At 44.6% G+C, this 24,735-nt stretch overlaps 1 protein-coding gene across 6 annotated transcripts in view; it reads right to left on the bottom strand.

Annotated features, from left to right (window-relative positions):
- The window catches only part of HORMAD2 (HORMA domain containing 2), a 644,485-nt gene that overhangs the window by 47,674 nt on the left and 572,076 nt on the right, over positions 1-24,735 (bottom strand). For all 6 annotated transcript variants that reach the window (XM_078667231.1, XM_078667236.1, XM_078667233.1 and 3 more), the window contains one exon: positions 15,065-15,333. In XM_078667231.1, the coding sequence (XP_078523357.1) occupies positions 15,065-15,333 (269 nt within the window). The remainder of the gene's footprint in view (positions 1-15,064; positions 15,334-24,735) is intronic.

The raw sequence follows: 24,735 nt of genomic DNA, 5'->3' as shown, positions 1-24,735 counted from the left end.
TGCACAGTCAGGCGTGGAAAAACCAAAAGTGACAAACTGAATAAAGTGACTTTACACTCGAATACCCAATACACCCTGGTTACCATCGACGTGTGTGCTTTATACACATCAATACCGCACAACAGGGGCATTGAAGCATTTGAATCTATTTTACTCTCCAACCCCATGAACGACGATTTGAAAGTGCTATTACTTGAACTTATGCATTTCATGCTATACCATAGCTACTTTACCTGGAACAACGAGTTTTATCTACAATTAGTGGGTACCTCAATGGGTAATTGTGCTGCCCCCAGCTACGCGAACTTGTTTATGCACCGGCTTGAGATTGACACTATTTTGAAGAACGCCCAGTGGCGAGACAGAATTGCAACATACTGGAGATACATCGATGACTTTTTTTGATCTGGGTAGGATCCCCACAACAAATACCTGAATTCATCTCATATATCAATCAAGTTTATGATCACATTCAATTCACTTACAACACAGATACCAAATGTTTACCTTTTTTGGACATCCAAGTTACCCTCAGTAATACCAGCCTAAGCACCTCGCTGTTTACAAAATAAACTGATCGGAACAATGCTCTCTGGTACACCAGTTGTCACCCAACCCCTTTGAAAAAACACTTACCTTTCTCTCAGTTGTTGAGGGCTAAAAGGATCTGTTCTGAACCGGATGAATATCTACTTACCGAAAAGAAAATCTTGCAAAAATACAGAGAGAGAAAATACCCGGAAGTGACCCTACAGGCCGCCAGCGACCGCATTAAGTCCAAGAACAGAAACGATCTTTTAATTCCCAACACGAGCAAGAAAAAAACTGAAAGACCAGTTTTCGTGTCCAAATACTCTTCTAGAAGCCCAACAATAAAAAACATCATTCTAAGCAACTGGCAGATGATACAATTTGAACAAGATTTTCAAAATCTTTTCAACTGCACTCCATTGTTTGCATACCAAAGAGTGAAAAATCTCAAAAATATGTTGGAATTCAAACCCAAATCACCCGATTCTGTTTTCTCTGGTACCATACCTTGTCATAATTGCAGTCATTGCAACAACATCATCAAAGGAAGTGCCACCAACCATCCGTTTTCAGGTAAACAAATCAAACTAAGGACTAATGCCACTTGCGATTCTATGAACTTGGTGTACCTAATAAAGTGCCCTTGTGGCTTACCTTATGTTGGTAAAACTGAAAGGAAACTCAAAGTTCGTTTAACTGAACACAAGAGCACGATCAGAAACAAGAACTTGAAATCTCCCCTAGCTGCTCACTTCATTTCATCTCAACACAACATCAGCCAGTTGAGGTTCCTTGTACTGGAGGTTGTCCCAACGAGACCCGGCGTTGATAACCGGAAAAAACTACTCCAACGAGAACTCTTTTGGATTAAATTCTTGGATTCGAGCCACCCAAAGGGACTCAATGAAAGGATTGAATATAGTTGCTTCTTATAAAAACATGTCCTTTGCTTTGTTTTCTACATTTTTCCTACAGTTCACTATCCCTCACCATTTTCCCTTATATATCTTTTTTAACCTCATATATCTCTTCCAACCTACTACTTGCATATATTTCTTTTCTGACTTTTATCTGACCTACCATTTTCCTCGATAATCATTTCTGACTGAGAAACACCTATTCCTTTTTCTGCTTCCACTTTTATTGTTTATTAACTCCATTCCTATTTTCCCGTTTTAAATTCCCTAAGTTTTTGCATCTATTTGTTGTATTTACCCGTCATGATTGTCCATATATTTTGTGATTATATACTATTTATCTGTGAACCATGCATCGTAAGCCTCCATTCCCGCATACGTTTTCCCGTTTCAAGATGGCTGATCGACTTTGCACTTCAACCTATTTGTGCCCCGCCCCGCGTTCACCTTCAGTTACTGTGTTTCGAAACTTCTAACCCGATTATTATTTGCCTTTAACACCTAAAATACATTTAGAAGCCGTTTTTGATATGCGACACTTTCCATTCAGTGCATGTTACAGGACTTATTATTATTTTTTAATCGGGGTTGCTTTAACTAGTCCGGTTTCTATTTCGCACCATCTGGCTCCTTAAACACACCTCTCTTCCGCACACTTACGTTTTCCCGCTGAGACTCGCTGTTAGAGCGAGTCTACATGACCGTTTGGGTAAGATTTACTCTTTCCGACTTTTTTTGTTACACCTTCTTTTGCTACCTGAGTAACGTGCACAAGCCGGGTGTTGACTCACGACGTTCAGTTTCCGAAATTGCTCGCTCTAAGGCTATTCTTTATTCTCCACGGAATTTTCCTCGACCACTTTCGGTTTTCGTTTTGACTTGGTTTCTTTATTCTCGTACCCACGTTTCCTTAGGTTTTTGTTTTCACTCCGTTTTCTCTTCAGTTTGTTTGTGTATCGTGGGTTTACTCTATCCTCCAACTCCATTCATCTTATGTTATTTGAACCACTTTAGAGGTTATTGTTCCCCCCCTGAAACAGTGTTTAGTTTCCTTACAGATCATCTACATTCCCCTGATGAAGGGACTTCTTTCCCGAAATGCATTGGGATTTGGGACCTTGAAAAATATTTTGTGAAAAACTTTGTGATGAATCACGTATTGCATACTATTTGAGTCCATATGATTGGAATATACGACTCCTTGGAATAAAACCTTTCTTGAACTACTATTTGGTTTGTTAAACTTGAAGAAACTTGCAAAAATTCAGAGGTTAACACCTACGCAGGAGCACCATTAGGATCCAGTGTGGGAACCTCCTACACTCCCCTGGTACTAGACTTCACTCTCAGTCCCTCACCCGCCAGAAGGGACATTCCTGCGGTGCCAAGAAACGTCACACTTCAGTCTAGGATTACTGATTTTGAAGTCTTTCTAAAAAACCTGGTGTGCCACACCACCCCTCTTTTCGTTTCACACTTTGAAGAACTACATATACTATCGAAAACACATTGGAAAGAGAATGCAGCGCTTTTTATTCGTTACATCGATGACATTTTAGTCATCTGGACAGGTTCGAGACAATTGTTGGAAGAGAGCATTAATGAACTGAATCAATGCAACCCCAGAATCAAATTTACCTTTGAAATAAGCACTGAATCTATTCATTTCTTAGATATAGAAATTAAGAAGACAACATTGGGTTTAGAGACAACATTATATAAGAAACAAACTGATGTGAACAACGCCCTACTATACTGAAGTGCACATCCACATGCTCTAAAAAAGCATTTACCTATTTCCCAGATGATGCGCATAAAAAGGATCACTTCTGAACCAGACACATGTCAGAGATTGATTGAGCACCAAATAATAGAGTACAAGGATCGAGGATACCCGGAAACCATATTGAAGGAAGCTCAACATGTAGTTTCTCAAACACCCCGTGAAGATCTTTTGAGAAAGAAAAATAAATTACCAATGAAACAAGAAGTATGCGTTATCAAACATTCGGTTCAGGCACCAGCAATTAAGGCAATTATCAGAAATCGATGGGAATTGATTGAAAAGGAGCCGGATTTCCAACAAGTATTCCAAGGCACTCCACTGTTTGCGCATACAAGGGCAAGCAATTTAAGAGAACTTTTGAAACCTGCAAAAGAAGTATCTCGTTCCAAACACAAGGGCATGATGAAATGCTATAACTGTGGACAGTGTGGCAATGTTATGATGGGCAAGAACTTTACACACCCTCATACAGGTAAAAACATTGAGTTGAGACACACATCAGATTGTAACACAGAGGGGGTAGTGTATGCCATAAAATGCCCGTGGGGGCTAGTATACGTAGGCAGAACCAGTAGGAAGATAAAAACACTGATAGTTGAACATAAAAGTCGCATCCGGAATAAGAACACTAATTCATCACTTGCAAAACACTGGATAGAAACACCTCACACTATCCCACAACTGCGATACACAATTTTAGAATGTATCCAACCAGGTTCAGGCATAGACCAAAACACAATGTTAGCACGTAGGGAACCCCACTGGATAAAGTCTTTAGGAACTGTGATACCAGGAGGCCTCAATGACCATTATGAACTACTATGTTATTTGTAAACGTTTGTTGCAATGTCATACCTGTTAGAATGTGAGGGAATGCACTGCTTCTTTATCCTTTTTCCCTTAATTAATTTTTTGACTTTGTTTAGTTCACGTGCAATTGCACCCTTCGTTAGGATCATCAGAATACTATGATGACGCACAGTCATTAGCATAGAAATTGACCTGTTTGCCTCTTCAGGCTTTTAAATTCTCACCTTTACTTTATCTTATATCTACTTTGCATGGGTTTTCTATTTTTTGTACGTTTTCATTGGGTGATTGGGAATCACATGCATACTCTTTTTTTTAAAAAAACGGGCGCTGGCCGATCTTTTTACACATAGTATAGTTGCACTCGGGTTTTTCGCGCATTCTAGCATTTAACTACATTTGAAGAGTAGTCCGTTTTTAGTGTTGCCGGATATATAGTCCATCATTGATGTTTATGGTTCTCAGGCAGAACCTTTAAACAGTCACGTGTAACTTTCTCGATCATGTGACCTCTGTTGCGAGTTAAGCTTTTTTTGAAGAGACGGTATGAAGGCGGCGTTCCGCGTATTTTGGTAAGTGTCCATTAAAGAACGCTATTGTTTTGGATTGATAAAGAAACATAAGAAGGGCAGAGGGTGATTTAACCTCTTTTCGTGTGTACGATTACTTGCAGAGCACTTTTGAAGGAGTAGCGTGAATCTCGAGGGGTCTTTTCAGGAGGAGTCAGGTAGGAACTCTTGAGCTATTGGAAACTAGTTGAGAATATTGGTAAACTCGGGAACTTTCTCATATTTATTGTCCATTTATTTTAGGAATTCTGTTGTCTCATCCAAAGGTTATCTTTGTGGTCATATATTGAAAACCGCGAGTACTTAAAACGGAGTGTTCGATAAGAGGTAGTTAGACCACTGGTTTGCATTCTGCCCACATGTGCTGTAGACCGAGTATCCCTTTATGAACACCAGCACCGTGATAATTGTACTGAAGAGCCTTATTATCACGCTAGGTGAAGAATAGGAAACTCCTCTCACATTACACTTTCACTATCATAGATACCTCTATGTCGGTTACTAAGAATTAGACATCTTGAGTGATGCACTCTCAGAACGTTTTTTCGACTTTACACGGGTGTCGTTTTCCATTTCACTTTGCACCAGTTGTCTTTTTCTTTTCCTTTTTTCTACTCTTCGGTTTTCGCGGTGTCATTCCCCAGTTTTATTTCGAATCAACATAGAGCAGGAATTAACTGCATGTTGATGATATGTGAAGCATTAAAAACTTTGCTGTTTTCTGTGTTCTAGATCCGGACAGTAACCATACAACGGTCATCAAGAAATTTTGTATCATTATAAATATGTTGTGGTATTGATCCCCTGATGAAGGGTTCAGTTCAGAACCTGAAATGCATTGGGTATTATTCTGAGTTCTGTAATCTAAACTGATTCATTTGATACAATTGAGTTGAGTGAAAAAAGAATTCACAGATTGAATGTATTATTTGTTTTGATGAACTAGAGAGTCATGTAATGTACATTGATATCGAAACTGCATGATAAACCATGGTTTAATGTATACAAATAAACCAGGTGGCAAAAATGAATAACTTTTATGATTCATTTTTTGAATACTTTATAGAGGCCCTCTGCCCATAGCTGTGCGACAAGTAGCGTAGGGTTTTTCCTTACGCTCTCTAGTTATTCATTCGTTACTTCAGGGCTTCGGGCAGAGCTCCCACACTTGTCAGCACGCAAAACATCACATACAGTGTAGACTTTAGGTAAAAGATTGACAAAAGTAGGTGTGCAGGCCCACCATCACATATACTCATCATAAACTTAGAACCGCCACTACAGACACACTAAACTCCCTGCTATGGCAGGACATACAAGGCAGGGACGCTTCGCAGGCAGCGTTGGAAGCGACTAAACTCTCTGGGCCTTGGGACATGCAACTTGGGCATAGCACTTTTAAAAAACTAGCCTGGAAAAATGTCAAATCACTTTTCTTACTAGAGGACAAGGCTCTCTTCTCCAAAAGATCTCATGCATGGATGATCCTCAACTCGTACAAATCTCTGACACCACAAATATACTTTAACCAGGGTTACCCAAAAGCCACAAAAATTAAGTTCCTGAAATATAGACTAGGGATTCTGCCAAGCACAGAGCATCTTCCACCATGGCTTAGGGCAACGAGGCCTGCTTGCTTTGTAACTCTAAAAAGGGGGACATTCTCCATGTCACCTGTCTCTGTGAAGAACTACAACAAGCACGCCAACTGCTCCTCAAAGAACATTTCAACCAAAAAGTGATTAGCACCAGAAGGCAAGCGGTGCTCGCCTGCCTGAACCCATCAAACACTAAACTAAATTGCAGATACGTGAAATGTCTCACAACGGTCGAGCAAAGAATTCCAAGACTGTTAAAACCGGCGATCAATGTCACAGACACAGGCCAATAAGCAGATGGACTGGAGGACGCAAGGAAACTCAATGTTTTATCCTATGGAAAAAGGTGCTTGGACAGTCATACTGTACTTTTCAATCTCATGTTAATTTTTTACGGTTTTAAATTATGATATTTTACGAACTTTTTTTGTAACATGTTTTGCACTGGTTTTAATTAACTATGCATAATAAACTTTACTTTACTTACCACCTCTGACTGGACCCAGACCACACCGATCTTTGGAGATAAGCAGCAGAGTGCCAAGCCCTACACTAATCATTTGTTAATTAGGGGTGGCCGATACTCTGCCCGCACGCTGAACTCCGTGGAATTTGCCAACGTTTTTTGGTAACTCCATGAAATTCCGCAGTGTGAAACTCCGCAAGCTCCACCCAGACCTTATGAAAAATTGGTCATCCTGTTGGTAGTCTCTGGTTTGGCCTGCAAAATAACTAAACACCCTCTTAGAGTGACGGCACTGGAGCTGTTCTTCCTCTTCGAAGATATGAGGTGTTGCATTGAAAGATGGCGAGGTGACAAATTGCCCTATATGGAAGGGCGTTACTACCTTGGGTAGGGATGCCAATTTGGTGGGAAGGGCTAATTTGTCCAGGAAGAAAGATGTACATGGTGGAACTACTGACAAAGCCTGGAGTTCACTCACTTGTCTGGCTTATAGTATGGTGATGAGAAATGCCCTCTTGATAGTTAGGAGGTGAAGAGAACAACAGTGCATGGGTTTGAAGGGAATGCACATCAGGTAAATGAGTTCCATATTAAATTCCTAGTGATGCATCGCAAACACTGTTGGCGGGAAAAAGTGGATCACCCCTTTGAAAAAATGCATCGCAACAGGTGACTTGAAAAGGAATGGATGATCAGGTATATATAGGAAGGCTGAAAGCGAACTTTTAGCTTCTGCCACACCACAGCCCTGCTGGGCTAAGGACAAAAATAATAGATAGCATCTGATAATTGTGAATTCAGAGAGGGACTGTTTCAGGAAGAATACCAAGCAACACACTTCTCCCTTCGTCCTTCATAAACAGAATAATTGAAGGGACGCCTGGCTGCCAAGATGACACCAACCACTTCAGGAGGGAGATCAAAGGCCCTCAGTCTCCAAGCATAGAATTGTAGGTTCAGCAGGCTCAAGGTTTGAAACATTGAGATCGCAGCTCCTTTAAACCGAGAAATGGCATGGAAAAGCAACGTATCCAGGATGACTCTGATAAAAGCGAGCCATTGTGAAGGTGTCAGGCCATAACATTCAACTGCAAGAAAACCTTGAACATATTAAAAATGGATCCTGGAGGAACAGTTGAGGGATTGGGGCATACCAATTGCAGCAGAGGACACGGACATTGAAGGCTGTGCACCAAGGCTCCTAAACTCCGTCCTGGGTGCAAATGATGAAGAACCGATCAGGTTAGACCAAATATAGCGGTTTACATCGCATGCGTTTACAACGCATGCGATTACAACACGGTTGTTACAACAACCGCGTAGTTACATCGCAGTACAACGCAAGTTGGTATAACAACTTGCTGTAGGGGGCGCGCTGGGCTTAGGAATAGTATAAGTTACTATTCCAACTCCAGCGTGTGCAAAAGTATTCCTTAGTTTAGAGCGCCCCTTACAGCAAATAGTTGTAACGACTTGCGTTGTAATGGGACTGTGATGTAACAACGACTGCGTTGTAATGGCATGCGTTGTAACGTTCCCTGAACCGGAAACAAGCATCCTGGGACCGGTTTTGGGGTAAAACCCCTCATCAGCCAGGCTAGTTTGAATCCGGTGGCAAAGTGAGCAAGGTACTTACGTCTGGGCATACCCTGCCACCTTAAGTCGAACAAACCAAACACAGGGAGATGATGAACAGAGCGCTGAAACTTTTCAGACACTCACCCCCAGTCACAGATCTGTGATGAATCCAGAAACCGGGCCCATGATGACACAGTGTCAAGATTGATTTGCAAATAGCTGGGTCTGAATTGAGGTGGCGAAGTGAGCTAAAGAATGATGATGGATTCAACACAGATCTGTTACTGGGGGCGAGTGTCTGAAAAGTTTCAGCGCTCCGTCCATCATCTCCTTATGTTTGCTTTGTTCACCCTAAGTTGGCAGGGTATGCCCAGATGTGGGTCCCTTGCCGACTTTGCCACTGGAGTCAAGCTAGCCTGGCTGATGAAGGTTGCTATGCAGAAACCGGTCCCAGGATGCGTGTCTCCGGTTCAGGGAAGACCTGGCTTGCCATTTTGGTCTGGACTGTTCCCATGAGGCACAGGGTCAAGACTGATTTGCATATAGCTGGGTCTGAACCAAGGTGGCGAAGTGAGCTCAAGAATGATGAGGGATTCAACCCAGATCTGTGACTAGGAGTGAGTGTCTGAAAAGTTTCAGCGCTCCGTCCATCACATCCTTGTGTTAGCATTGTTTGCCCTAAGTTGGCAGGGTATGCCAAGACGTGGCTCCCTTGCTCACTTTGCCACTGGATTCACCCTAGCCTGGCTGATGGAGGGTGTTACCCAGAAACTGGTCCCAGGATGCGTGTTTCCGCTTCAGGGAAGATCTGGCTTGGCAGTTCGGGCTGGACTGTTCCCATGAGGCACAGGGTCAAGACTGATTTGCATATAGCTGGGTCTCAACGAGGTGGTGAAGTGAGCTAAAGAATGATGATGGATTCAACCAAGATCAGTGACTGGGTGTGAGTGTCTGAAAAGTTTCAGCGCTCCATCCATCATCTGCTAGTCTTTTCTTTGTTCGCCCTAAAGTTGCAGGGTATGCCCAGACGTGGGTCCCTTGCTCACTTTGCCACTGGATTCACCCTTGCCTGGTTAATGAAGGGTGTTACCCAGAACCCGGACCCAGTATGCTTGTTTCCAGTTCAGGGAAGACCTGGCTTGGCAGTTCGGGCTGGACTGTTCCCATGAGGCACAGGGTCAAGACTGATTTTCATATAGCTGGGTCTGAACTGCGGAGGCGAAGTGAGCTAAAGAATGATGATGGATTCAACCCATATCTGTGACTGGGGTGAGTGTTTGAAAGGTTTCAGTTCTCCGTCCATCATCTCCTTGTGTTTTCTAATGTGCAAAGTACTACAACTAAAGAAATGGGCAGATACCTCGGAATCGCTTCATTTAACTGTAGGGGTCTAAATGTGCCGGCAAAGAAGATAAGGGTGGAATAACCTGCAGTATTTAAAGTAATGGCAAAGCAAAGTCCTCCCTTTTTAATGTATATAAGTCACCGGTAGGCAGGCCTAGCAAGCCCTGAGGTAGGGTGCAGTGCAGCCGCGGCCCGTGGAGGGAGTTGCAGTGGGGCAGGCAGGCGGGGCGAGGGATGGGCAGGGTGGGGGGTGATAAACACTGGAATATGGATGATTACAGGTAAGTAAACAATTAAATTAATAAAACGAATTTCGTTCAATGTCCTGCATCGCAAAATGCAATGCAGGGCGCGCTACGAAATTCGTTTTATTAATTTAATTGTTATGGGGTGACTTATAAGTATTAGAAAGGAAGGTTTATACATGGCAAACCGTTTATTTTGTCAGGTTGAAATGGCAGTTTAAAACTGCACTAAAGGCAGCAGTTGCAGGCCTGAGAAATGTTTTGCACTGCTACTTCAGTGGGTGGAACAATGAGTGCTGCAGCCCACTGGTAAGATTTCATTTAGAGGCAGTACATATACTAGGGAACTTAGAAGTAAATGAATGTGCCAATTAGGTATATAGCAATGTTGCCATATTTAAGGAAACATGCATGAGTACTTTACCACTGGTTAGCAGGGGTAAAGTGAACTGAGTACTCTCCCAATAAATATGAATTGAGTAAAATAGGGGTGTTGTAAGGAAATTTCTGTTTTTGTATGGTCACTCCGAAAGTTTTGAACAGATGCAGCTGGTTTCACGACTGAAAGTGCACTGAGGCCTGCTAACCAGATCTCAGTGCCTGTGCCCTGACACTAAACTATATATGTTTGATTGGCTTACACCCGATTTGCATAAGCTAACTTACATGTAAGTCCCTAGTATATGGTACCCTAGGTACCCAGGGCATGTAAGTTAGAGGCTCACCCTAGGGTCTGCAGTATTTAAAGTAATGGCAAAGCAAAGTCCTCCCTTTTTAATGTATATAAGTCACCGCTAGGCAGGCCTAGCAAGCCCTAAGGTAGGGTGCAGTGCAGCCGCGGCCCGTGGAGGGAGTTGCAGTGGGGCAGGCAGGCGGGGTGAGGGATGGGCAGGGTGGGGGGTGATAAACACTGGAATATGGATGATTACAGGTAAGTAAACAATTAAATTAATAAAATGAATTTCGTTCAATGTCCTGCATCGCAAAATGCAATGCAGGGCGCGCTACGAAATTCGTTTTATTAATTTAATTGTTTACTTACATGTAATCATCCATATTAAGGTGTTTATCAACCCCCACCCTGCCCCTCCCCCGCCCACCTGCCCCACCGCAACTCCCTCCACGGGCCGCTAGCGCAGTGTATTAGGAAGTGGAACATGTGTTTTTTCTTGTTCCAATAGTAAAAACCTGCCATTGTGATTTTGCTGTGGACAAGGCTAGTAGTCCCATCGGCAAAAATAGGAGTTACAGGCTGCCACAGCAGCTCTTTTAACTTCTGATTCGGACTGCTAAGGAGGATACTATTAGGTATCAAACAACTTGTTACATTAGGCCCAACTTGATGCCCAATTCGAAATTAATGTAACTTTTTGCAGTGTGCAACTTTTACAAAGTTGCCACTTTGTTGTCCTAAATCCTGTGTGCCCACTCACGGTTGCACATGGAGTCCGTCAGTGAGACAGTTTTCACCTGTCCTGGGAGTAGTGCAAATGCCTGGACGCCTTAGGGTTTTAGCTGCGCTATTCAAATAAGTAAATAAAATAAAAATAAATAAATGACTCCCAGGAAAGGAGACAATGGAGGTGTTACCTCTCCCTGGCAGGTAGTCACCCGAGTATTTGCCCATAAGGCGAGCTTCAAAACAGAAGCAGCCTTTGAAGGGTAAATGGTACACTCTTAGGAGAGGGGCTATTCTACAGTTTGAACCAGACAAGCTGGCACTCTCGAAGGAGAGGGGAACCAGTTTGCCAGACCAGTTTTCCAGGGGAGTGTAGTCCCCCTTGTAGCCACACCTCTTGGTGTGCTATGGAGCTCTCGATGCCAAGAGAGGGGTTCTGCCATGTTGAAAGTGGGCAGAACGGTTGACAGGAAGTGGTCACCAGTAGAGTGGTAACCTGGTAGCCCATTAGCTACCAACTGCATCCTATCCAGAAGGCATTTTGTGAGCATACATGGGATCCCTCCCATTACAACTCACATCTCATTTGACTTGAGGGAGGACTAAAGAGGGACTGCCCTGTTCCACCAAGGATCCAGCAATGAGAGACTGTACAGACGTGGGTTGCCCCTGCCGAACTTGGTGACTAGCAAAGGAGAAGGGACTGTGCCTGATTTGTTCTGCTCGTGGAGAAGTAGTTTCTCAAGCTCAACTGAAGAAAGAGAACCCAAGGGTCAATTGGCTGACATCCTTTTTGCAGCACAGGGCCACAACAGCTGAAGAAGCCTGTTTGGGAAAGTTGGTATCCCAGATCTCTGCATCACCACCATCCAACACCAGAGACCAGGATCCGATGCTCGAAGTTGCACCTGAGTTTGTTGGACCTGTGAGAGTTGTCGGAGTGCAGCTTGGTCACCCAGAAGACAAGTTATCACCCAGGGAAGGATTGACTTTAACCGTGATGCCGTGGTGACTGGCCTTCTACCAGGACCGAGATGGACTTCGAGAGATGTCAACCCCTGTGGCCTGGACCGCCTCACCAAATTTTTGTACCAAGCAATAACCACAGAAATACCCCTGTCAACGGCATCACAACCACTGCATCCTTGAACATGTTCAGCATCCTGAATTCCTTGCATCAGGACCCGTTCCATAGAAACCTATAATAAAGGATAAAAGTACCTGGAACAACCTCCTGAACTTTACAGGGGAAACAGAATTCTAATATGAACTAAAATGTAACAAATGATAGAACATTCATTGTTGGGTGGAATAAAGATGTTATGTGAAAATAAATTGATGGGCGGGAACAATAATTTAAATATGACACGCAGAAAGTTTCATTTTGGTATGGTGTGACGACCTCTCCTCATTACTTGTCCAATCAAATTTGGGGATCCTTACACTTGCAACATTGGGGGGTGGTACACTGACCTGAAAAATAGTATAACTAGCGTAGGTTTAGCTAGAGAAATTGTCCGACTTGTCCGAATAGCTGACCTGTCACTGACCCAATGCACTCAATAGGTGATCAAGAGCAGAGGGCTGCGGAGCACTCTGTCAGAAGAATCGATAACCCAATCGGGGTTCTGGGAAGCTGAAGTGCTGGCGAAGCACTTTTTTGGGGAAATCGATAACCCAATCGGGGTTCCGGCTGTTAGCTGCAGATAGGGAGTAGGGCAGGCATTGCAACTTAACTGCTGGTGCCAGTCTTATACTTTGGTGGTTTTGTCCTGATCCAATTTGGCTTTACCTGTCCTGATTCTGATCTGTCACCTGCTAGACTACTGGCGACTGCAACTTTCGGGGTTCTGTCCTTCAAACTGACCTGTGGCCAGGGTTAGTTCTTCACACCATTCCTAGGTAAATATATATCTGAGGATACCCCTCTCAATATTCAACGTGCGCAATGATTAGGTCCTCTGCATCCATCGACTTCAAGTATGAGGAAACCAAGAGGAATTATATCATACTTCCTTGAATAAACAGATCTCCTCAAGGTGTTTTTAACGGTCAGATCCAACAAGTGCTTGTCCTCTTCAGGAACTCATCTTCTTCTCACAAGATTATGTGAAATCCACGGCAGACAGACATAAAGAGTTCTTAGCATTGAGACTCGCCCTATGATCAATTGGAGCTCGGTTTGGTTTATTCCACCCTTGCCATCTTAATATCTAAGACCTTCAAAATATTACTTATGCTTCACCCCTGCTCATGGCAATACAGGGAGTGTAGAGGCAGCCCGATGATGAAACATACTACTATTAGTGGTTGAGGGCACTTTTTACCGTATAGGAGGAACCCTTAGCTGGTAGCTTTGACTTTCCTTCATCAACCTCTTCGTGCATGGCACATGTAGCAACAGCTTAGAACGTGAGGCTAGAGGGTCTCTAGTCTCATCCCTTCGTTGGCACACAAATAATTGTCCCTCCTTAGGTCAAGAAGGTGACTTTCATTCAATGTTTGTTGCAGTTTATATTTATTTCATATTAAAGTTCTTTTTGCAAAACTGGTTTGTAGTTATTTTGTGTTCATTTGCAACATTGCAATCTTAAGCACTGTCTTTTAGGCATGTCCAATGCATTTCGGGCATTATTAATATGCCCTTCATCAGGGAATTGACACTAAAAACAATGATATAAGCATACATTAGCATGATTGTAAATAATGTGTCAAAAACCATACTAAATCAAACATTGTGCAAAACATGCTAGTCGCTATGTACTATTGATTAATAGAAAAAATAAAGCAATCAACAAATGAGCATACTTTTGACAGTGCGTGGCGAAAATCATACTGTGTGTCTACCTATATACATGAAGGTTAAAAGCGGCGTGTCACTTACGTGCTTCTTGTAAGCAGTTGTGTGAAAATCTAAAAGGGAAAGGGTGCACGAAACGGTGTTAGCTCTGTGGTTTAAAGGCATTGGACACGCCTAAAAGACAGTGCTTAAGATTGCAATGTTGCAAATGAACACAAAATAACTACAAACCAGTTTTGCAAAAAGAACTTTAATATGAAATAAATATAAACTGCAACAAACATTGAATGAAAGTCACCTTCTTGACCTAAGGAGGGACAATTATTTGTGTGCCAACGAAGGGATGAGACTAGAGACCCTCTAGCCTCACGTTCTAAGCATCTTGTCTGACGTCGTTGGGCCCTCGACGCCACCTTGTTGTGCACCTACAAAGTAACCAGAGACCTTTTTGATCCTAAATTTCAAATTTTTCAATTATCATTGCTGTGCATCTATCCGTTAAATAACATGTAGCAACAGGCCACAACTCTTGCCAGGAATTCTCAAGAGCAAAGAAAATCAAGACGAGGTCCATCAAGACATTCAACAAAGAAACAGCCCACAGAAGTCCATGGAATTAGATATTCATACAGAGGAACAAAGAGCTTGTGTAGAGGTAACAGCATGCATATTTTTAATGGCATGCTAGTTTTACTTTTAACAGGGTGAGAAACACGATCACTTCATCTTCTGAGACAGATTTCCAATGACTGGTTAAGAAGAAGTTGGCTATACGTGTGTAATAGGTCATTCTCTCAAGTGTAAGTTAGAGTTTGATCTCCCCAAGAGCTACTGTTTTCAATAAAGATCTATTATCACATTACTGGCCCTACTCAAGGACATCCTTATTCAGCACAGGTCGGGCCGTAGAAACTTAGGTAACATGTGAGTCATTTAAACATGAACAATCAAATGATAAAAGAATACATCAGAGATATCCTTCAATCATTATGTGCTCTACAGTATACACATTTTTACTTACACCTAAGTGGTCTTCCACATGTTCCTCTTCTTCTTCACAGTCCAATCCCTCATGGGAGATCTCCATGCTGTTCTCTTCCATGATGTTTTCCTGCATCAGTTTGTTATCCATAGCCATTGTTCTATCACTTTCTGTTGTAACCTTTACTTTCATGGTGTGATGCCCTGTGGAGACTGAGCCCACTTTCAGGTGGACAGGGTCCCCCTCAAACATCATGTCCGAACTGTTTCCTTCTTTAAAGCCAGAAGGCTGATAATCATTGGGAGTGACTGTGATCAAAATAAAATGCATATAAAAATACTGTCATGGACATATATGAAACATATGTCAGCAAACAAAATACCACACATATGCAGGTACAGTCTCTTCAATTCCAAAATGTATTTAATTGGTGATATATCAAATAGTTGCACATACTCTTGTCTTCTCATCAAACTGAGCCCACTTGCATCCTCTATATTAAACTCACTAACGTACCTTCAGTGACACCCATCACACATCCCAGAGACTTTCTCAATACCTGAATATAAGTATGTGCTTCTAACCACCAGGAAAGGGTACTGATCAAGTAGTGTACATGCAAGACTGGGAAAAATGAACATGGCTATTCTTCCATGTCTGTGCTGTGTCCAGTGGACACCAACAATGGGCCATGTCATCTGAGTGCAGAGGATTCTTGAATTGACCGTTTAAGAAATACATTTCTATCCTGTAGACACACAGACTTTTATAAGACATGTCTCAAAGTCATTCACTTAGTAGAAAACCAACACAAAATATTGCAGCCAATTCTAAAAAGAACAGGAACCAGAATATGGGGTCTTTTTCTCATCCTTCAAAACATCAACAGGAAAAGCAGAGCCCATGGTCTCAGACCTTTTAGATTTACAAAAGCAGAACCAACAACAGCAACACATTTTAGGCATGATTGGTAAGTTAAGATCAACAGAAACATCCTAGAAATCTAGATTTTCTTAGTCGTAAATAAAATGACTTAATTAGATAAGCTGCCAGAAAGGATCTAAAGATAGCTAGAACGCATATCATAAAATACTCCGCAACCAAAATAAGCTTTGGGGACTAAGCTTGTGTTTTAAGTGATAAAAACTTTAGATTTGAACTGTTAATGATTCCTTAAAAATACCTTACATCAAAACATGAAGAAACTGATTCATGTTATGAGTTATGACCATAGGCCTCTGACACTAAAGAAGAGATTGAGAGTGCACATATGCTGTGAAGAATTACAGAAGATGTCTAGATACATCTTGGTGAAGAGTCTGACATTTTCAATCGGACACCTGCTTTCATCATAAGCTATAGCTGAAAGGCATTTCCAAAGTCTGGAAGATTTCTCTTTGAGGAGGAATGATTTCAAGAAATGTACATTCCTGCATTATTACTAACAATTGCTATATTTAATGTCTTTTTTAAGCTCTCCAACTGTAATTTTTTTTATTTTAAATTCTTATTTGTCTTTGGTAAATTGTCAAAATTGTTCATTTGTTGACTGATATCTGTACATTTTTCACATTTGCAAGAGAAGATTTGTAACTTTTTATGTTGTAGACTTTAGAAATAGAATATATATATATATATATATATATATATATATTTGCTAATTAAACAAAAGTTAAAGTGGCGCTTTATTTAGCTGACAATAACATTTTATACTATAAAGAAAAAACACTGAAAACCATAAGTTAGAGTTAACTGAAGTAACTGCAACTCGAGTCTTGAAGTAACTATAACTCGTGTCCAGCAGCGCACAACATTGTCATCAATGATGTATTTCAGATGTTGCAGTAATGTTATTAATGATGTCATAGAACATGCCATGAGTGATGTAATATGTGAGGTCATAAGCCAAGCATGGCAAGGGTATGAGTTATAGTTACTTCAGGGATCATGTTATAGTTACTTCAGTCAACTATAAGTGGTGAATTTCAGTGTTTTTTTTTTGTTTAAAATGTTATGTTGTGGGGCGCAGCCAATCAACATGTCAGCGTGGACAGCGCTGCATTCGCTCTTTACATCACGGCAACTGGTGCCATAGCCCCGGAAATCGCTCAGCCTCATCATGCCCCAATGATAAAGTGCTGAGAGTGCCGTGGGGGCCACTTTATATGCCTCTAAGAGTCAGAGGAGCAACGATAAATCATTGGGCCCATGACAACAATCCGCCAAGTTAAGGCCTGTGCAGGGGTATTGGCGAAATGCCTTGCTGAAATAATCAAACCCATCCTCTTCAAGCCGATGCAGGGACCTTGAGGAGCAGCTACGTAGTTTGATGTGAGGGCTCAGACATGGCGAAAAGAAGATCGGCGAGCCATTACCTCTTCCACTGTCCCGTTGCCCAACTCAAACATGACGGCCACATTGCTGGCTAGCTGTGTAGAGACATAAGCCCCTTCCGGAGATGCTTTAATGTAGGAGTAGCACCCGCTGCGAGAGTCTGCTCGGGCGCAGCCCTTATTGACACAACCCACATACTTACACAAGTGAGCACAAGCAATGAGTGACTGGTGTTACATGCTCCCTACTTCCTAATGCTTCCTTCTTCTATGCTTCATGATGCCCTGTTCTACTGCTGCTACAGCCATTAGGGAGGTCTAGGGCCCTGTACCTAGAGCGTGTGCTGCCAAATCCTAGATCTACAACTTAGAGAGGAGGCAGTTGGCGGAGAGGTGAAAAAATTAAAGGCTTCCCTTTGCAACTTCTTGGGAGCTTTGCTATACATTGACTAAAACAGAGGCGCTGCTAAGGGGAACAGTTGATTTTGATGGAAGGGATCTGGTGGAGAGGGGGCCCGGACTACCATCAGATTAAGCTCTGCTAAGAAGACCCTTCCCCCAGGGGCCTCACGTTCCACATGCAGGTCTGCTACCGGGGAGAAGAGAGGAGCCTGGCTATCTTCAACTTGCTTCACTAAAGGACATAATCTGAATACTATCCCATAGGGGCCTCTCCTTATTGCTCGTCTACTGCCTTTACGATTCAGAAAAAGGTGCAAACAAATAGTGTGTCAAGCTTTTTTGCACCAACCGAGGCGAGAGACTTCCGCAACTCCACCTCCCAGGGAGACACGATGGCCCTCACCAAGGAGGACCTCCAAGACTATAAAATGAAGCGGCAGGAATAACTGAGGGCAGACCTCACCACTTCCCTCGAAGCCTTCAAATCCAATATCCATTCTAAGCTCGCTACCCTTCAGCAAGAAGTAGACTCGGTGGATACCCGGACTCCAGACCTCTACACTAAGTTTCAGGGATTGGAACAACGGATGGGCTAGATGGAAGATTCCACAGATCTCCTTCAGAACCAACTGCATACTTCCATTTTGAAATTCCAAGAATTGGAAAATCGTTAAGAACGAGACAACATCAGGATTCGAAACCTGGAGGAGTTAGCGGAAGGTCCAGACCTGGAGGCCTTTGTGATGGGCATGTTCTCAGAACTTTGAGGGATAATAATGCCATGATTAAACTGGTTCTGGTTCACCAATTTGATCCGCAGGCTCCGGGAGGGGGAGAAGGCCCGTGATGTCCTGCGAAAGCGCCATACCTTCAAAATGAGAGAGTCAGTATTACAAACTGCAAGAAAATGTGGAAGCAGTCTCGTTCCAAGGCATTACATGCTCCCTATTTCGAGACATCGACCCGTCACACTGGCCTGAATACTACAAATTCGACCTGTTACAAAGTGCAATTGGTATTTCCAGTGAATTTCCAAGATGTTTTTAGTGTAAAGAAACATATTATTACAATTCCTAATTACAACACACTTTAAAGTTTGCATTTTTTCTGTGAATTTATATGTTTTTTTCAACGTAAAGTAAGATGTCCATCGCCATGCATGACATGGGGTTGGGTATAGGACCTGGGCTGCGGCCAGGCTTTCCACCCAAACCCACGCTGGGCCCAACCCCCATCTGTGCAGACCTTTGGCCATGAGTGGCATGGTGTTGGATGCTGGGCCTGGCCTTAGACCAGACCCTGCTCCCACCTGCCGCACTGTGCCTTCAGCGTGGTGTTGAGCACAAGCCCTGGCCTGTGGCTGCACAGCATGGGGTTGGGCACAGTGCCTGGCCAACAACCACTGCTGTAGCATACGCCTGACTATGAGCAAAAATATAAAGGGTGTCATTTTAAGCAAGGCAGACCTTTGCCAAAAGGTATAATACAAAAATCAGTGGGCCTATTGAGTTTATCAAGGGGTCAGTACATCAACAAATTAGTATATGAAGAGACGACCTATTCGTTTTGTCAAAGAGTCATCAATAACTATAATCAAATGTATATTTCATAAATTCACGTATTGCTATGTATAATAATAGGGATTGTCTCAAATTATTTTGAATAAAACATTTTAAAAATGTGTCTTTTTGTAACTTTTTTCAAGCCACGAAGTGCAGCCATAAAACCAACCACATTCCAGCTGAAGTGCTTTAAAAAATTGAATAAGCTCTCCTGAGGTCATGAATTCAATGACCCAGGAGACTTTCTGTGGTTTTGTTTCATGTTGCAGGTGACTGCTTCACTCCCTGCAACCCCCCACAATATTAAAGAAAGATTGGTGGTGATGTTGCCACTTCTATGGGCACCACCAGGAATACAAAATATTTTTCAAAAAAAGCCCAAGGGCATTACGGGGTGCTCCTTCCACAGAACAGTGAATAATAAATTAGAGGTTCCTGCCGCTCATTTCTTAATCTTTTTTTGCACCCATAGCCCCAAAATTGGTATGGGGCATCAGGGCTGGCTTCCCGGCCAGGACTGATATCGGGTCTGGGCAGGAGCCAATCATTTGTTTCCTTTTTTTACCAAAGTGTTTACCACGGTGCCCACCTGGGGCCCTCACATCCCATTATTTCCTTGAGAGTTGTCTGGGGAGCCCCAGGACCCCTGAAGCCCCTGCCTGCTCACCAGCCAGCACCCATCATGGTGCTGGCGAGTGCAGACTCAATGATTTTGCTCCCATCAACGTGGTAGCAGCATTTTCCTCACGGCTCCCTCCATGGTGGGCGAAAACGTCTAGTACTTGCGGAGAGTGCAGGCATGATATGCCAGCACTCTCCTGGGCAGAGAACTACAGAATCCCAGCGATGGGGTGCACAGGACATTGTAGCTGTAACAGGCCCTGGGGTATGAGGTCCCCAGGGCTGGAACAATGGCTCTAGGAGGGGGGCTTGATGCCTCCCAAAAATATTCAACCCTGGGAGATGGGTTCCCTGGGGCCTCAAAGAGGCTTGGGAAAGGGGGGCTCTGTGCCCTCCTCTCCTTTTAATAAAATGTGACCCCCAGGTTATTGAATCCCCGGGGATTGAAAAAGACTCCCTCCCCTTTAACTAAAAACAATCCAGGGGGTGGGATCCCCGTGGCCTAAAGAAGGCTAGGGTAGGGTTACTGTTTGACCCTCGCCCCTTTTAATAAAATGTGTCCCCTGGGGATGAAGTCCCCGGGACTGGAAAAAGGAACGGGGAGGGGGACTTTGTGTCACCTTCCCCAGTCACTGGGGTCCTGATTAACAGGATCCCAGTGAACTAAAGTCAAAACATACCTATGCCAGAAGAATGTATGACGTTACAATGCGAAAATTTACAATGCATGCCTTTACAACGCATTCTTTTACATTGCATGCCATTACATCGCATTATCAGAAACTACCTTTACAACGCATTCCATTACATCGCATTATACCTTTACAATGCATACCATTACAATGCAGACCATTACATTGCATTTAAGGTAAGTGTTGGATAGTATAGGGGTAATAATTACTATTCTAACTCTAGTGAGTACAACAGTAGGGTAAGTGTTGGATAGTGTAGGGGTAAAAATTACTATTCTAACTCCAGTGAGAGCAACAGTAGGGCTAGTGTTGGATAGTGAAGGGGTAGAAATTACTATTCTAACTCCAGTGAGTGCAACAGTAGGATAAGAGTCAGATAGTGTAAGGGTACTATGCGTTGTAATGGTATGCATTGTAATGACTTGCGATGTAATGTCTTGCGATGTAATGTCTGTGTTGTAGTGATATGCATTGTAATGACATGCGTTGTAGTGACATGCAATGTAATGGCTGCGTTGTAATGACATGCGATGTAAAGGATGTTGCGATGTAATGACTGCTATGTAAAGGTAGTGCGATGTAAGGACTGCGTTGTAAAGCTTGTTTGCCATGCCAGAAATATCCTACTTACCTACAGTCAGCACTGTAACTCCTATAATACAAGGGAAACAAGTACCTAAGAAAGAAAAAATATAGAGAAAAGTAATTGTCCCCCCAGCCAACTACTCCCCTAGTGCAGTCTGTTCAAATATAGGACCAACATTATGCAATAAGTAGCGGGGGCGCTAGAGGGCGCGCAACCGGAATGGCTGCTTAACTACACAGCTCCCGTTCCTTGGACAATAATCCTTTCTTGATTTGCTGCCATCGGCGAGTAATCTCACAAACAGCACCACAGATCGCTGTAGTGGACGTTTCCCCGCACTCGACCCGAAGCTCGATCCTGTGGGGTAGCGGGAACCGCTGTAATCGGCGCTGAAAGACCGGCCGGTGGAACCTTCGGAGCATGCCCCTTGAGGAGACAGGCTGCGGGAGCCTACGCTAGTCCGGGGCTTGCCACAAGGCGGCGGGCCTGATCGGCGCTTCCGACTTGGCGGCTGCGGTGTGCTTGCAACTGACCCCCCGGGGTGCCGAAATCGGCGATTTCAAACGGCGGTGCGTTGTTCAGACTGCTGGCTCGGCTTTCAGAGACTGCTGCGCCGCTCAGACCTGCTGTGGCCAGCGGATACTGCCGCCCTTCACGCACGGCCTGGGAAACGGAGGGGCTGACAACGGGGCACTGTAATCATCGCTGCAGCGCCGGAATTGCTGGACTGGCGTTGCGCCCGTCGCACCTATGTACAAGGCGAGGAGCGTCTGTCCTTCACTTGGCTGAGCTGTCCCCCATATACTGGACACCTGGTGGAGCGAGCGGCAGCGGCACTGAGTTTGGCCACCTGATCTAACATAAGCCAGCCGGCGCACGGAGGGCCTGTGAGCCTGGTCGCCCTACCCCTGCACTACCATCCTCTTTGCCTAGGTGGTGTGACCTGGGGCCGGGGAGACTGCACCTCCTTTGTGGGATCCCCTGCAGGCTCCGGTGCTCCGGGCGCCAGATACCCTATCGCTGGGCCTGCCCACCTTTGGACGACGACAACCCCCGCTGCGGCTTCCACCTCACGAGGTACTGAAGTAAGGATACAAGAATCGACAGCACTGAAGCGGCCGGCGGCCACAATGGGGCGCCCTGAAAATCGCCAGTCTAAAATTAGCTTTGATAGCGCCAAGAAGGGGACGAAGACGACGGCTGCTGAATCAGGTCCCAGTGGCGCTACCACATCGACTGCTACCTCCCCCGCTAGAGACCTCGACCTACCCCGCCTTTTCCAGGAGATGAGACAGGGCTTTGCCACGGTGGTTGAGAAGGTGGACGGTATGACTGCTAGACTGGACGCGCTGGTCCATAAGGTTGATCGGCACGAGGAGCGCATCACCGCTACAGAACAACGAATCTCGGATAACGACGACATCACCACTTCCCACAACAACCAACTGGCCCGCATGAACAACTTGCTCCGAGTCATAGCGGCCAAGAACGAAGACTTGGAAGCTCGTAGCCGACGCAACAACATACGTGTTACGGGCGTTCCAGAGTCCACAAACACGGGCAGAATGGAGGAATACATCGAGTATCTCCTCAAAGGCTCGATAGGAGAGGACGCCTTCTCGCCGCAATTTATTTTTGAACGGGCGCACCGCTCATTGGCCCCCGCTCCTCAGCCCGGACTGCCACCCCGACCGATCATCGCCAAATTGCTGAATTATCGCGACCGCGATGCTGCACTGCGGGCAGCCCGGACCCAACAAACCCTGCAATATAATGGAGTAACGTTTTCTATATATCCTGACTTCACACCCTTAGTGCAAGAAGAACGACGGAAGTTCCTTCCTGTCAAAAAGAAACTACGAGAGGCTCAGCTAGAATACGCCCTCCTCTACCCAGCGAGACTGCGAGTCACCCACCGGGGGAAGCATCGCATCTTCACCAATCCTCAGAAAGTTGAAGACTTTCTCAAGTCAGTCACTAAAGCCAGGCGAAATGGTCATCACGCTGAGGCAGATCTGGAGGAGGACGATCCCCCCTCGGCAGCGGAGGAGCAGTGAGCATGTGGTTGCGGCTTGCCCTAACTGATTACTGACCTGAACTGTGCTCAACTATTCCCGCTCCGGGAGGTGGGGTGCGGTGAATCCTGCACTACTGAACTGGACTACTCGAACTCGCCGATGGTAACGTATCCCAAGGACCACTCTCCCTGCCCCGACCTCCTCCGAGGGCGGTACAGATTGGGAGGCCGGTTGGCGGGAGCAGTGGCTGTGCGCCCTTGTTGTTGTTTCCCTATCGGGTGTCCCCCATGCGCAATCTTGAAAGGTTAAAGTTGTGGGAAGGGGGGAGGGAGGAGGGAGGAGGGAGGAAGAGGGTGGGGTCGGGTGGCTGCTGGCATGATTGGGATGCAGTAGTGGGAGGGGGGGTGGGATTGTTTGGGGGACTACGGTTCACACACGAGAGGGGTACTCACGACACGATGCACAATGGTCGACTATATATTGTCAACGGCACAATGTCAGTTGTCTCACCGCTACGAGGGTGGGATGTATGGATAAATTACCTCACATGGCAGGTACGGGGTCTGATACGCAATTGAACTGCATTACATGGAATGTTCGGGGACTTAACAATGCGAGAAAATGTTGTGATGTGATTGCTTATCTTAATAGATTTAATGTCCATGTTGCCATGCTACAGGAGACTCACCTATCACCGAGGGTCGGTGCTACCTTTGCGAGCAAGTGGGCTGGACACCGAGCATTTTCCTCATACTCCTCATATGCTAGGGGTGTCACAATCCTGATCAAACGTGCAGTGCCGTTCCACAAATACGGAGACTTACTGGACAGGGAGGGTCGCTATGCATTATTATGGGGTCGCATGGGTCACGACACAATTACATTCATAAACTGCTATGCCCCCAATTCGGATATGCCTTCTTTTTTTACCACACTATGGGCTAAGGTCGTGGATGTGGGCTCCCGCCATATAATATGGGGGGGAGACTTCAACCTAGCGCTAATACCTCATTTGGATCGATCTGATGGTGCACATCATTACAAACCGAAGGCCAGAGAGGCATTGGAAGGTATTATCACCGAGGGCGACCTAGTGGACGCATGGCGACACCTACACTCTACTCAGCGAGAAGGCACACACTTCACCTCGCACTTGGGCACATGGTCACGGTTGGACTACTTCCTCATCTCCAAAGGGGTCACCTCGGAAGTTCTGGGGATTTCACATTTACCGAGAACGTACTCTGATCACAGCCCAGTCCTGCTGCACGCACGCATCCCTGGATGGGATAACCCTAGACCAGGTTAGAAGTTACAGCCGGCGGCACTACTAGACAGTGTGTTCCGAGTGGAGCTAGGGGAGGAAATCACAGCCTTTTTTCCCAGAAACAGGGGGTCTGTGGACTCCGTCGAGTGCATTTGGGAGGCCTTCAAAGTCACCATAAGGGGGTACTGTATATCCAAGAGCTTCGGGGTCCTACGTGACATACGAAACA

Source organism: Lissotriton helveticus, chromosome 11, assembly GCF_964261635.1.
Source record: "Lissotriton helveticus chromosome 11, aLisHel1.1, whole genome shotgun sequence".
NCBI classification, from domain to species: domain Eukaryota; kingdom Metazoa; phylum Chordata; class Amphibia; order Caudata; family Salamandridae; genus Lissotriton; species Lissotriton helveticus.
Note: the sequence above shows the minus strand (reverse complement) of the source record. Positions and strands in the feature narration are given on the sequence as shown.